Source organism: Aedes albopictus, chromosome 3 (genome assembly GCF_035046485.1).
Source record: "Aedes albopictus strain Foshan chromosome 3, AalbF5, whole genome shotgun sequence".
NCBI classification, from domain to species: domain Eukaryota; kingdom Metazoa; phylum Arthropoda; class Insecta; order Diptera; family Culicidae; genus Aedes; species Aedes albopictus.
In genome coordinates, this window is record NC_085138.1 from 163,767,763 (window position 1) to 163,782,355 (window position 14,593).

Sequence of the window (14,593 nt, forward strand, 5' to 3'; positions counted from 1 at the left end):
AGTCGGCATCCACACTACTACTAAGAGCCGCACCACCCCGGTCTAGTATAGTGTTTTTAGAGTGCCAGAGCCGCCTGCACCAGTATTTTTTTTGTCTGGGTTTAGGATAAGGGGTTTGTGGATTATGTATTGTACATGAGCTTGTTAACAACCCGTTGTCACCGGCCGAAGTCCAGCTGTTCGGTTCTCGGTCGTCGTCATTAAACATTTTCGTCCGATCTAAGTAGGCTTCTAACACAAGGATCACAGCAACAATAGCATTTTCATCGCATACTAGGATTATTTCAGCGTGACCGTTACTGACTTATGGGACGACGCCTTCTTTGATAGTTTTATGTTTGCTAGATTGGTTTTACGGACTCGACTCAGAATAAATATTTGGCTCTGATCTGGGCTGTTGAAAGTGGCATGAAGCCTACAGTATTACATGTGTGTACTTAATAAAAAGGTTGAAATTTTGGGCACAAAAAGGTATGGCTTGAATTCTGCACTGGTAGGATTTCATGATGCATTTTACTTGTATTGCTGTATAGTTTTTTTGCTTTGTTTCTACTCTTCGTCTATAATTTGATGTTCAGTTTTACAGTATATTATTGTCAATATTTCTTTCCCATATTTACGATCGTTTCCAAAGTAATCAAATTTGTTCACTAACCTTGTGTATAATATTTAATAGCATTTTATTTAGTGAATAGTGAGATGACGCCGTTAATGACCTTCATCATAAAAACTTTTGAAGAAGTTTGCCCTCTGCTTTCTGTGAACACCACAAGAGAAACGCCTTATTTGGCCAAGCATAAGGAAACAATGTAGAAGGAGTTGAATCAGACTTCGTTTGGTCCCCACGCTTCCTCCGGATGTGTGGACATTAAATCTTCGGATGAACCAGATGTCCATTCTTTTAGTTGTGGCTCTTTAGATGACTCCCAAGATTTCTTACAAGATTTCTTCCGTATTTTTCACGCCATTTTTGTGGTATTCCGTTTTGAATTCCTACCGTAGATTCCCTCGGATTCCTACATACGGAGTGTTCCATGGAGATCTTAAAGAATTTCTCCCTGAGTCCCTCGCGGGATTCCTCCACCGTTTTGCCCAAAGATATTTTCGTGGGACTTCTACCAGGATTAATGCCGAGATCTCCACAAGAGTTTCTCTAAGGTATATCGCAGATGTTGGTGCGGAGTTTCTTCAAGAGTTTCTTTCGGGATTCTTCTTGAAGATTTTAGGCGATTTTTTGCTGTGTTACTCTTGGGAGTTCTTACAGAGATGCCCCCAGAGTTGCTACAGGAGTTATTCCTGAGATTTCTCCTAGAGCTCCTAGGGGTTTCTTAGAGAATTTTTTTTTTCGAATTTTCTGCAAGAGTTTCTCCCAGGATTTCTTCAGAAGTTTGTCTTGTATTAATATCTTCAAGAAATTTCCGTGAGATTTTTTCTAGAGTTTCTCCCTGGATTTCTACAGGAGTTTTAGCTGAGGTTTTCCCCAAAGGTTCTTGTGAGATTTCATCTGAAATGTCAACAGAGATTTCTCTAGGAGTTTCTCCCAGGACTACTCTCAGAAAATTCCTTCCGCTGTTGGACCTAGGATATCTCTCAGAGTTTTTCTGAATTTTCCCCTGTACTTTCACCTAAAATTGTTTTCCTGAATGCCTTCTTGGGTTTCTGAAGGAGCTATTGCTTTTTCCAGGCTTTTCCTTGTAGTTGTATACCGAATTTCTTGCAGGTTTCATCCACCTGAGATTATGTATTTACAGATTTTCTCAGGATTATTTTCAGAGCTCTTCCCGGATTTGCTACCACATGCTCCATTTGGGATTTCCTTAATAGTTGCTCCCGAAGTTCTTGCAGGGGGTTTCCAGGAGTTTTTCTTTGAAATGGAGAAATCTGGCAAGACTGGGAGGAGCTCCTGGAGGAATTTCCATGGAACTCCTCGAGGGATTCACGAGAAACCCCTTAAGAAATTCCTGGGATCATTCCGGATAAATTCCTGGAGAAATTCGCCTGGAGGAATTCCCGAAAAACTTCTAAAAGAATTCTCGTGAAACTCCTGGAGGAATTTCCGAGAAAATCCTAGAAGAATTTCCGAGGAACTACAGGATGAATTCTTGGAAGAACTCCTTTAAGAGTTTAGTGAAACTCCTTGAGGAATTTTCGAGAAACCCCTGGTGGAATTCCCGAGGAACTTCTGTAAGGATTTCCGAGAAACTCCTTGAAGAATTTCCGAGGAACTGCTAGAGGAATTCTTGGAGGAATTTCTTAAGGAATTCTCATAAAACTCCTGGAGGAATTTCTGTGAAACTCTTGTGGGAATTTTCGTGGAGCACCTCGAGGAATTCCTGAAGAACTGTCGACGAATTCTTGGAGGAATTCTCGATAAACTCCTGGAAAAATTCGTGAACACGTCCTGGAGGAATTCCCGTGAAACTTATGTAGAAATTTCCAAGAATCTCCTGGAAGAATTCTCGAATAACTGCTGGAGGAAAATCCGTGAAACTACTAGAGGAATTACCGAGAAACTTCTGGCAGAATTTCCGTGGAACTCCCAGAGGAATTCTCGAAGAACTCCTGAAAAAATTCTCGTGAAGCTCCTGGAGGAATTCTTGATGAGCTCCTTAAGGAATTTTCGAGAAACTTCTTGTGGAATTCACGTGAAACTCCTAGAGAAATTCCTGATGAACTCTTGATGATATTTCCGTGGAACATCTCGAGGAACTCCTGAAAAATTGTTGAACAAATTCTTGGAGGAATGAACTCCTGGAGAAACTCGGGAACATCTCCTGGAGGAATTCCCGTGGGACTTCTGTAGAAATTTCCGAGAAACTCCTGGAAGAATTCTCGAGTAACTCCTGGAGGGATTCCCGTGGAACTCCTAGAGGAGTTCTCGTGTAACTCCTCGGAATTTCCGAGAAACTCCTAGAAGAATTTCCGAGGAACTACTAAAAGAATTCCTGAAGGAATTTCTTACGGAATTCTCATAAAACTCCTGGAGGAATTTTTGAGGAACACTTGGGAAATTTTCGTGGAGCACCTCGAGGAATTCCCGAGAAACTGTTGAAGGAATTCTTGGAGGATTTCTCGATGAACTCCTGGAAAAATTCGCGAACATCTCTTAAAGGAATTCCCGTGAAATTTCTACAGAAATTTCCGACAAACTCCTGGAAGAATTGAGCTTGAGCTTGAGCTTGAGCTTGATTGACCGCCCGCAGTTGCAACTCCAGTATCGCCAGATCAACTACACTCACACAAGGAACCAATGAGATAGCTGCTTGGGACTAACAGGCATCTTCAGTGTGTGAGCGTTGGTGGTCTTGTATTTATAGGCGACAATGGCGCCTGCTGCGCCAGGATGCAGGTCAATGGGGAAGGGGAGGGAAGTAATGATTGCAATCGCTTGCCCACATCAGGCCGTTGAATCCTCTGCGCCTGCACAAGGTCATGCGGATGTTGGTGTGTTGGTGGGAAATGTTTATTTTTGGCACATGGATCATGCATTGGTGCAAGGGTGCCAGGAGAGTAAAGCGTTAGATTGTGTGAAGATTACTGTGAAGCGGCACAGTCCGCTTGGTTGCATAACTTGCAGGCGTTATATGATAGATTGACACTGTGCTGTGATGAAAGTTGGAAGGAAGGGAAACGGCTTTTTTCAATCCGTTTCTGGTTCTAGCGATCGCTACGAACATACGAATATACATGAGATGTATATGTAGGAGAGAGAGAGTGAGAGAGAAAGTAGATAGAAAGATACAAAGTAGGAGGAAAGGGACGAGCCAGGGATTGAACCCAGGACCTTCTGCATATCAATCAGAAGCGGTAGCCACTAGACCACCAAGCTCGTCTCCGACAAACTCCTGGAAGAATTCTCGAATAACTCCTGGAGGAAAATCCATGATACTACTAGAGGAATCACCGTAGAACTCCTATAAAATTCTCATGAAGCTTCTGGAGAAATTCCCGAGGAACTCCGTGAGAAATTTTCGATAAACTTCTGGTGGAATTCTCGTGAAACTCCGGGAGGAATTCCTGATGAACTCTTGATGAAATTTCCGTAGAACACCTCGAGGAATTCCCGAGAAACTGTTGAAGAAATTCTTGGAGGAATTCTCGGTGAACTCCTGGAGCAATTCGTGAACATCTCTCGAAGGAATTTCCGTGGAACTTCTGTAGGAATTTCCGAGAAACTTCTGAAAGAATTCTCGAACAACTCCTGGAGGAAATTCCGTGGAACTACTAGAGGAATCACCGAGATACTTCTGACAGAATTTCCGTGGAACTCCTAGAGGAATTCTCGAAGAACTCCTGAAAAAATTCCCGTGAAGCTCCTGGAGGAATTCCTGATGAACTCTTGATGATATTTCCGTGGAACATCTCGAGGAATTCCTGAGAAATTGTTGAAGAAATTCTTGGAGGAATTCCCTATAAACTCCCGGAGAAACTCGGGAACATCTCCTGGAGGAATTCCCGTGGGACTTCTGTAGAAATTTCCGAGAAACTCCTGGAAAAATTCTCGAGTAACTCCTGGAGGGATTCCCGTGGAACTCCTAGAGGAATTCTCGTGGAACTCCTTGGAATTTCCGAGAAACCCGTAGAAGAATTTCCGAGGAACTTCTAAAAGAATTCCTGAAGGAATTTGATACGGAATTCTCATAAAACTCCTGGAGGATTTCTGAGGAACACTTGGGGGAATTTCCGTGGAGCACCTCGAGGAATTCCCGAGAATTCTCGAATAACTCCTGGAGGAAAATCCATGATACTACTAGAGGAATACCCGATGAACTCCTGGAGAAACTCGCAAACATCTCCTGGAGGAATTCCAGTGGAACTTCTGTAGAAATTTCCGAGAAACACCTGGAAGAATTCTCGAGTAACTCCTGGAGGAATTCCCGTGGAACCACTAGAGAAATTATTGAGAAACTCATGGCAGAATTTCCGTGGAACTCCTTGAGGAATTTCCGAGGAACTCATTGAGGAGTTCTCGTGAAAATCCTGGAAGAATTGCCGAGAAACTCCTGGCAGAATTTCCGTGGAACTCCTAGAGGAATTCTCGAGGAACTCCTGAATAAATTCTCGTGAAACTCCTGGAAGAAATCTCGAGAAACTCCAGGCAGAATTTCCGTGGAACTCCCAGGAATTCCCAAAGAACTCTTAAAGGAATTCTCGTGAAGCTCCTGGAGAAATTCCCGAGGAACTTCTGTGAGAATATTTGAGGAACTACTAGAGAAATTCCTGGAGAAACTTTTTAATGAATTCTCATGAAACTCCTGGAAGAATTGCCAAAGCACTCCGGTCAGAATTTCCGAGGATCTCTTGGAGGAATTCCCGTGGAACACCTCGAGAAAAAAAGAGTTCTCACGAAACTTCTGTAGAAATTTACGGGAAACTCTTGGAAGAATTCTCAAGTAACTCCTGGAGAAATTCCGTGGAACTCGTGGTAGAACTCCTAGAGAAATTCTGGAAGAACTCCGGAAGGAATTCTGGCGAAACTCCTGAAGAAATTCTCGCGAAACTCCTGAAGGAATTCCCGAGGAACTGTTGAAGAAATTCTTGGAGGAATTCCCGTGGAACTTCTGTAGAAATTTCCGAGAATCTTCTCAAAGAATTCTCAGGAGGAATTCCTATGAAACTACTGAAGGAATTACCGAGAAACTCCTGGCAGAATTTCCGTTGAACTCTTGGAGGAATTTCCGAGAAACTCTTAGAAGAATTTCCAAGGAACTACTAGAGCTATTCCTGGAGAAACTCCGTAAGGAATTCTCGTGAAACTCCTGAAGGAATTCCCGATAAACTCCCATTCCAGTGTTCCCGAATTTCGTGGGAGTTTTTGTGGAACTCGTGGAAACATACCCGAGGAACAACTTAAAGAATTTCATGGAAAACCCTAGAAAAAAATCATTAGGAAGTCTTGAAGAGAATCATGCAATTGCTGGAAGACATCTTGATGAGGGGTTTTTCAAATGATGTTTGTAATCGTTTACAGGGAAATCGTGGAGAAATTCTCAGGGAAATCCTGGATGGATCGTACCACAAATGCCGCATGAATTCTTGGGGAACTTCTAAAGAAATTCCTGTGGTATTCATGGGAAAGCCATCGAAGGATTCCCGGAGAAATTCTGGATGAATGCCTAAATAGCTCCTAAAATAATTCTCGGGGAAGTCCAGGAGGACTTCCCGATGAACTGAGGAAATTCTCCGGAACTTCTTGGAAGAAATTCTGGAGAAAATTCTCAGACAAATTCTAGAAGTATTCTTAAAGATCTCCTGGAGAAATTTTTCAGTTCAAATCAATTCCCATTTGAATTCCAAAAGGAATTCTCCTTGTTTTCAGTAGGGGTTTTCAGTAGAAGTTACACCCGGAATTGCTTCATGAGTTTCTGATGTAGTTGCTCCAGAAGTTCGTTCACGGGCTGCTTTGGGAGTTATTTCTGGAATACCTTCAGAAAATCTCATTAGATTTTTCTCTTTAGGATATCTCATGGAATTTAATAACTTGAAGTTTACCCAGAACTACTTTCAGGCGTTCCTTCTGAGATTGTTCTATAGGTAATCTTGTACGATGGCTATCTCTTGGAATTCAATGCGAAATTTGATTGTTGGATACCTTTAATAGTTGCCGGTCCTTGGGATTTCTCTAGGAGTTCCTTCTGGATTAAACCAGAGTTTAAAAATCTCATTAATTTTATTAAAACTTCACTGAATTGAAAGATCTTCGCAATCACTTTCACCTCCGCCGTGAGATTCTTGAAAATGAATGTAGAAATACTCAACCAAATGCATTGCATATAATCATCTTCAATGAGTGCTTCTCGCTGATGAGCGCAAATGCCAGAAAACATGTGATTGAACCTCGCCGTCAACCAGATGTGAGTGATGAGAGATTTTTTGTTCTCTTTTAACCTCGTTTCGTGCGGAAGAGACACTTCAACATCATAGTGGGGTGTAAAGACATAAGCTAAAAGGATTCCTTTAGGAGTGCCACCAGGGATCAGGAGTTTCTTTTGGGATTCCTCCAGGAGTTTCCCCAGAATGTTTTCCTGAGGTTCCTCCGAAAGTTCCTTCTGAGATCTTTAATGAGTTCTTTTCGGCATTCTCTCATAAAAACCTTTAAGGATTGAGAATCGATGCCTGTAAGACCGAAAACCCCCAAGTACATCTGTGATTCGTGCAGAAAAAATCGCAGGATTTTTGTTAGGATTCCTAACAAAAGTTTCTTCAGGGATTCTAGAAGGCATCCTTTTTGAAATTCCTGCAGGAATTCCTTTCGTAATTCATCCACACCCTAGCAGGAATGAATAACTGACACGTAACTGAAACCAGCATACCAAAGCCTGGTATCGTACCTGTTATTGGCATGATCGGTTTTCCTGGTATTAAAAATAACATATTTTGGTATTGTACAGGTATTGTCACACCTGAGCGATTCCAAGCAACAACATCAAAATTAAGGAAATTTTTTAATTCATGATTTTCTATTGAACTGAAACTTTGCACAGTTTTTCAGTTCCATCTAAATCGCCATTTTTCGATATCAAATTTTTATTTTGAATCACGACTAACTTTTCGAAAGGGTGTATGTGAAAATGGTTCAATAATATTCAAAAATCTGTACAGCCAAAATGGTTCGTTCGATTGCTATGAATTTTTCAGCAAAGTTAGATAACTAAATGGTGATTCCTATGAAAATATACACTGTGAAAAAAACATCTTTTTTAACATTAAAAATATCATTTTTGTCACAAAAACTCAAATATCTCAAAACCCTATCTTTTTACCAACGCAATTTTTTTAGGGAAGACGGTCCATTGTAATAGCAATCTACCATAAAAATTTGGTGATGGTAAACTAATAAACAAAAAAGTTATAACATTTCAAACATTTCACAATTTTCACATTTGGTAAATATTTTTTTCTGTGTAAATTATTTCGGTCAGAAATCGCAGTTTGATGCTGATTTTATTGTTCAGCAAAGTTAGATAACTAAATGGTGATTCCTAAGAAAATATACACTGTGAAAAAAAAATCTTTTTTAACATTAAAAAATATCATTTTTGTCACAAAAACTCAAATATTTCAAAACCCTATCTTTTTACCAACGCAATTTTTTTAGGGAAAACGGTCCATTGTATTAGCAATCTACCATAAAAATTTGGTGATGATAAACTAATAAACAAAAAAGTTATGACAATTCAAACATTCCACAATTTTCACATTTAGTTATAATTTTTTTTAGTGTAAATTAGGCTAATACAAATTTCGATTTTCTCTTATGTCACCGCCCCTTCGGAAAATTTTGGTCGGAATTCAACATTTTGAGGGGGGCACAAATAAAATGTTCAAGAAAATCAACAAATTTAAGGTGTAATTCGAGTTCCACAGAAACTTTCTTAATAAATCCGATGAGTTTATCTATGTTGCCTAATTGTTTGGATATTTTTCCATCGAATACATTTATTATTTATCATCCTCCCCCTTAACGAGTCAACGAGCGCTGTGACAAAAGAAGAAAATGAGATTTGTTCCTGCCTTTATTTCGGCCGGAAATCGCAGCTTGATGCTGATTTTTTTTATTGTTAATGGCCTTGCGTGAGTAAAACAAGCTGTTTTTATTATGTATTATGTATATTATATGTACAGTAATGTTCCGATTTTATCACGCCCTCCGCGCATTAGTCGTTTATTCATTATTTGCTGTTACATTTGAGGACAAGTGTTTTCCCTCTTCTTCAAAATGAATGTTGAAAGCGTGTTTTGCAACGTTAAAAATATTGAAATGGGTATAGATGTTGAAGTATATATCAAAGCATTTTTGAAAAGGGGCGTGATTAATTGTTTAAACTGATGTCGCTGATGGTACGGTGACATGACTCTCTGCACTTAGCACTTCTGGCAATTTCTCAGTTGTTGTCGTTTTCGAACTTCCTACGCCCTGCTTTACCGATGATATACAGATGGCTCGTTTGTCAAAGTCTAGACGGCAGGACGTGCAAATGCGTAAATTTGGATTCAATTTGGGCATAACCAGTCTCTTTCAGATTATCTATGGTGCTTTCGGTGAGATTTCGTAACTCCTTTGATCATTTTTTTTTCATCAAACGGTCTACAAGAGAGAGTTGAGTTGAAGACCTTTGAGAAAGCGACTGTTCATGTTGTTCGTTAGATTATAATAAACAAAATCACTTATTAGTTTTAACTGACTAGTTTGGTGTTGTTTGCTTGGCTGAAGAAAAAATTTACTATTTAATATCCATAGCGGTAGTATTCTTTTTTTTGCTTTTTCGTGAGCATTGTCATGGTATGTATACAGACAAACAAACGTAACACTGACGAAATTTTCATTGACCACGCCTTTAACGATCATTTTGAATCTTGGTTGTGGCTTTCATAACCAGAAGAGTGCCCATCATTTTTCTTTGCGTTTGACGTTTCACACTAGCGCCTTCTGATGACGATATTGCACATCGCAGTATTTCGTGAAACATTTCCACCAGGTGGGGGTAGTGTGAACTGGGCGATGGATTTTCACGTGGTAGGTAACTCTCATGCATTTGTTGTTGTTGAAGTTACTCGCATTCTTCCGATCATAAAGTCTGTTCTCTAAGAGGTATTTTTTTTGAAGATAAACTAGACGTATACGCGTATATAAAACTTTTATTATACAGATTTTGTCTTAAAAATAAGTTTAATTCCATTTTTCTTATAATCAACAGCTTTTCAACACTATCAAGGGATTTTTTCACCAGTCACGTACAATAAAAAGTATGACACTCTCAATATCAAGATCAAAACACTGGATCGCGTCTAAGTTTCCAATAGATACTGTAGAAATTATGAATAATCAAACAAAAGTATCATGAAAACAACTTGTTTAATTCAGGCGGTAGCCTTTACAATAAAATCAGCATCAAAAAATAATTCTCAAAATAATTTACACAGAAAAAAAATTTTTTTTGTTACTAAATGTAAAAATTGTGAAATATTTGAAATGTCATAACTTTTTTGTTTATCAGTTTACCATCACCAAAATTTTATGGTAGATAGCTGATATAAAGGGCCATTTCCCCTAAAAAATTAACGTTGGTAAAAAGATAGGGTTTTGAGATATTTGAGTTTTTGTGACAAAAATCATATTTTTTTTAAGTAAAAAAATAAATTTTTTACAGTGTATATTTTCTAAGGAATCATCATTTAGTTATCTAACTTTGCTGAAAAATTCATAACAATCGAAAAATCCGTTTTTGCTGTACAGCTTTTAGAATATTTTTGAGCTGTTTTAGCATACACCCTTCTGAAAAGTTAGTCGTGAGTGAATATGAAGGTTTGATATCGAAAAATGACGATTTAGATGAAATTGAAAAACTGTGCAAAGTTTCAGATATTTTTGAAATGGTCGCTCAGGATCGCCTGACATGACTCCGTGGAATTCCTCACCTACAGTACTGGTTTATTGAGAACTGTTGTAGTTGTGTGAAAGCGTAGGTTTATTAAGGCATGCTTTGAATACCTGGTGTTACTATTCACCCGCTATCCACTGAATATACTACACACGAAGATGTTGCATACCTGCGTTTGGTATTTTACAGCTATTATCTTCAACTCGACAAAAGCTTTTTGTAAATCCTGCAGGAGACACTCCTCTGAAAATCCTCCATGGTGGAAATCATCCCAAAGTTCTTTATGAAAATCCTCCAAAAATTAGCGGAAGGAATCTCTCAAAAGTTCTTTTTAGGTATCCTCTTTGAGTTTCCTGTTGTAATTCTTCAAAAGCGCTTTTTGGAATTCTTCCAAGAGTTTCTTCTGTAATCCTTTAGGAGGTCCTGGAGAAATCCTGAGGTCAAATTTCTCGATTGACGGGGAACCAAAACAAAACTTTTGTAGGAATCCCTACAGATACTTCAAAAGGAAAATTTGATGAAATTTCTGAAGGGATCCCCAGATAACATTCCTGGAGTAATCTCCAGATGGAACATTTGTGAAGCTGCTTCTGACACCAAATGTCGCAGATAATAGAGTCCGGCTTATGTAATAAAATCCCCTAAAGAAGTATCCTCTGATTACGAGAAAAAAAATAATCAAATCTGGGTAGAACTCTGATCGTGCTTGAAGTAAAGTTTTTTTCTTGAATTTCGAGATAAATTGCGCTTCATTCAGGTCATTCACAGTATAAACAGAGTTTACAGCTTGTGTTTCAAACTTCTTTAGATTGTGTTTTGCATTTGAAATTTAGTGAGTTCTTCTTAGTTTTATTCATTTATCATTCTGCTATTTGTCAATTTGTGTTTTATAACAAATCATGCATTTCTAAACTTCTGGTGATAACAAAGATCTCACTATTGCCATCATTCGGAATCATCCCAGTAGGTAAACCGCCCGTGTGGAATTCATTCAACCTCGTAAAACCAGAAACAATTATTAATCTTTCCTCTGAAAAAAACCATTCAACCGTGTTTCAGTGAGAACCCATAGGCCTACGCCCAGAAGACGTCCGCAGAATAAGCCGACAAAACCCACCATCGCAACAACAGTCAGACCACCTCAGACTACCTATGTCCGGGAATGGGCACCTCAATGGTACCAAACCGGCGGTGGTGGTGGTACCCGATCTGCCCTGCCTCAACAACCTTACTACTACCAGTACCATTACTACGACAGACCACACTTCTATCAACAGCCACAAGCTGAATCTCAACAACCCTTCTACAACTATCAACAATACTACAACAACTACTACCCTCAACAACGATTGTACAGGAGACTCGAGAACAACAGACGAACAAACTATTGATAGATGAAAGAAAAGAAGATTCTACAACCAATCAGAAGAGCATTTTAATTTATTTATTTATTTTTTGTAGTGCATGTGAAAATTAGTTTCTAGAGAGAATGATTAGGTTTATCTTTCCGACACACTCACACAAACTGACAAATTAGAACGACACGCAGCTTTCAAGCATGCTCTATCCACCCCTCCACATACCTATACATACACACATTTTATTGTAACGAAAGGAATACAAAAATCCGATAAAGAAGTCCTAAAAAATTATCGCCTCGATGTTATTGGGGAGGCCGTTTTCGAATGTCACACTACTTTTGTAATCGTTCAATGGACTACTTTCGTCAGATCTTATCGCCTTGTTAACTAAAACCGAAGACTACTTTATCAAGAAGACATGCAACTCTGTTATTTTACCAGACTAACGGCAAGCGTCACCGACGGCACCGCTGACTGGCGAGCTAAGTTGGTACCTTTGCGTAAAAGTGTAAGAGTGTATTGGTGCGAGTATGAAAATTTACACACACTATCATGAATAGTGCCACCTTCATCCGGGGTGGCGCTACTAGCAGTGACTCCCGATTTTCAGCAGTGCTGCAAGTCTTCTTGAGAATGTGGTCTTCGCTAAAACATAAATCACGAGACGCAAAAAAAGTAAGGAAAAAAAACAACGTCGTGATAAAATCTGACGACAATCGCCTGTTGTCCGAACAAAAACTAATCATAGGAAGATAATCAAAAAAAGAAGGCACAAACTTTCAAACACCCAAAAAACAAACTCAGGTCCCTCCTGTGTCCCCCTCGAACTGCTCTAATTTTGATCCTGGACCAACCACATTGGAAAGGAGAGAGGCACCCGGCCAATCTGTCGCAATTCTGCTTCTACTGTCCTCATCCAACCTACTTCTGTAATATATGAATGTTTAAAAAAACAAAACAACAAACCAATCGCGATAAGCGACGAACGGTGTTGGAAAAACAATGTAACAAACTTTGAACGTGAAAATGTAAATGCACATATTAGCCGTTATCCCGTATTTAGCGAAACAAAATAAACATTGGTAACTCTCATTAAACAAAGTGGAAAACAAGTGTTTTAAAGTTGTAAAATATGAACAAATATAAAGGTATGTCTATACACACATTGATGAATAAAGCAATTTTCACGAATTGATTCACCCAAAATTGGTCTTTTATTGGATTTTAAGTTTTTTATTAGTGTTATTATTTCTTTATCATGAAGATTTTCAGCCCCCGGCTGATTTATCTCTAGTTTTTGTTGGTCTTCTGTTTCCTCTTTATGTAAATTGTCAACTTTTTGGTCTCGGATTCTCGGAAATATCGAACTGTGACGGTGAGAGAAATGTGTATGTATATGGTGTAGTGCTTCAAATCGGAATTCGGTGCATTATATAGTTGGCTTGTACAGTTTTACATAGAAAAAAAATGCAAATCATACATAAAAAATAAGTGAATGCGCAACAATTATCATTTGTCCTAAGTAGTCAATAAGGTGGGTTACGGTACAACTAATGATGTGATAAGTTCTAAATGTTAAATTCTTACAAAAATTAGCGAATTAACGATCGTGACTAACACCTCTGACTGTTCACAACACACTTTCAGTTTCGTCGGCCATCGCTGTCGCAGATAAGACCAAACATCCACGAGTGGTGCGGCAACAGCCGGACGAGTACGGATTCCTGATGAAGCCCAAGTTTGAACATCACAACTTCACCGCTATGGAGTCGTAAGTTTTGTTTTATTTTTACATTCATACATACTTTACATACAGGTTTGGCCTACCCAGTCAACCAGTGATCGTATAAGATGTTGAATAAGCTCTTAAAGTGGAGGCGATATGCGTACATTTACATGCGCCTAAATGAAGGCATGCGCGCATATGGCCTCCACTTTATCATCTTATACGAGTACTGGTTGTCTGGGTATGGAATCATTCTTGTTTGCTTGCTTGTTTATATGCAAAATTCATTGGCCAATATAAGGACATAATCTGTGCAAATAGCATAAATAAGGACTGTTCATTAAAGAAAGTGGACACCTGTTTTTCAATAGAAAATATTTATTTTCGAACAAATTCATATGTTTATTTTTTATATAAGACAATCAACATACATGTGGCCGAATTCACGTGAGTTTGAACATTTACTTCGCATTTCTGGAGAACCCTCGGACTTTCCTCTTGATACCTCCCATTAGATTCTGCACAACTTTCTCCGTAACCTTTCGTTGTGCCGCAGACCAAATTTTCTTGAAACAATTATCAGATCTTGCTTCTCTTCCATCTTTTTTGAGATGCCGCTTAATTATGGTCCAGTATCTTTTCACAGGACGCAGTTCAGGGAAGTTCGGTGGATTTTGCCATTTTTCGACAAAATCGACTTTTTCCGTCTTGAACATCTCTAGTGTAGAAGAAACGTAATAAGCGGATGTTAGATCCGGCCATAACAATGGAGGATCCGTATGTTTTCGATAGCTGGGTAGAAGTCGTTTTTTGATGCATTCCTTTATGTAATTTTTACCGTTGATTGTTCCTGTTGTGAAATACGAAGAACTGTTTAAGCCGCATGAGCAATTGGCTTGCCACACCAAAAACTTTTTCCCTTTTTTTTTTTGGTTCTGATGTACCATACATCATCCAAGCACATCTGTCCCCTGCTCAGCGTTGAAAAATTGCGGTCCCGGAAGTGTACTAGTATGCCAATGCTCGAAACGACAACTTTTTGGAACACCATTTGTGCAGAATTTATATGCTAGTCGCTAAGCTAATCCAACCCATCGCTCAAAATTTCTAATTTTTTTTTCCGT

The 14,593-nt window shown here is 38.9% G+C and overlaps 1 protein-coding gene and 1 long non-coding RNA gene across 3 annotated transcripts in view; one reads left to right on the forward strand and one right to left on the reverse strand.

Moving 5' to 3' along the window:
• Positions 1–14,593, forward strand: part of LOC109422660 (carboxypeptidase D) — a 100,810-nt gene that overhangs the window by 58,827 nt on the left and 27,390 nt on the right. The window contains exon 6 of one of the 2 annotated variants that reach the window (XM_062859279.1): positions 13,391–13,514. In XM_062859279.1, the coding sequence (XP_062715263.1) occupies positions 13,391–13,514 (124 nt within the window). Of the gene's footprint in view, positions 1–11,441; positions 12,950–13,390; positions 13,515–14,593 lie in introns of those variants that run through there. The other variant, XM_062859280.1, reaches the window with a different exon arrangement.
• Positions 997–11,458, reverse strand: LOC134291496 (uncharacterized). The gene is made up of 2 exons (XR_009999117.1): positions 10,420–11,458; positions 997–7,403 (listed from the first exon to the last, which is right to left on the reverse strand). It is a non-coding gene; the product is annotated as an uncharacterized LOC134291496 (long non-coding RNA).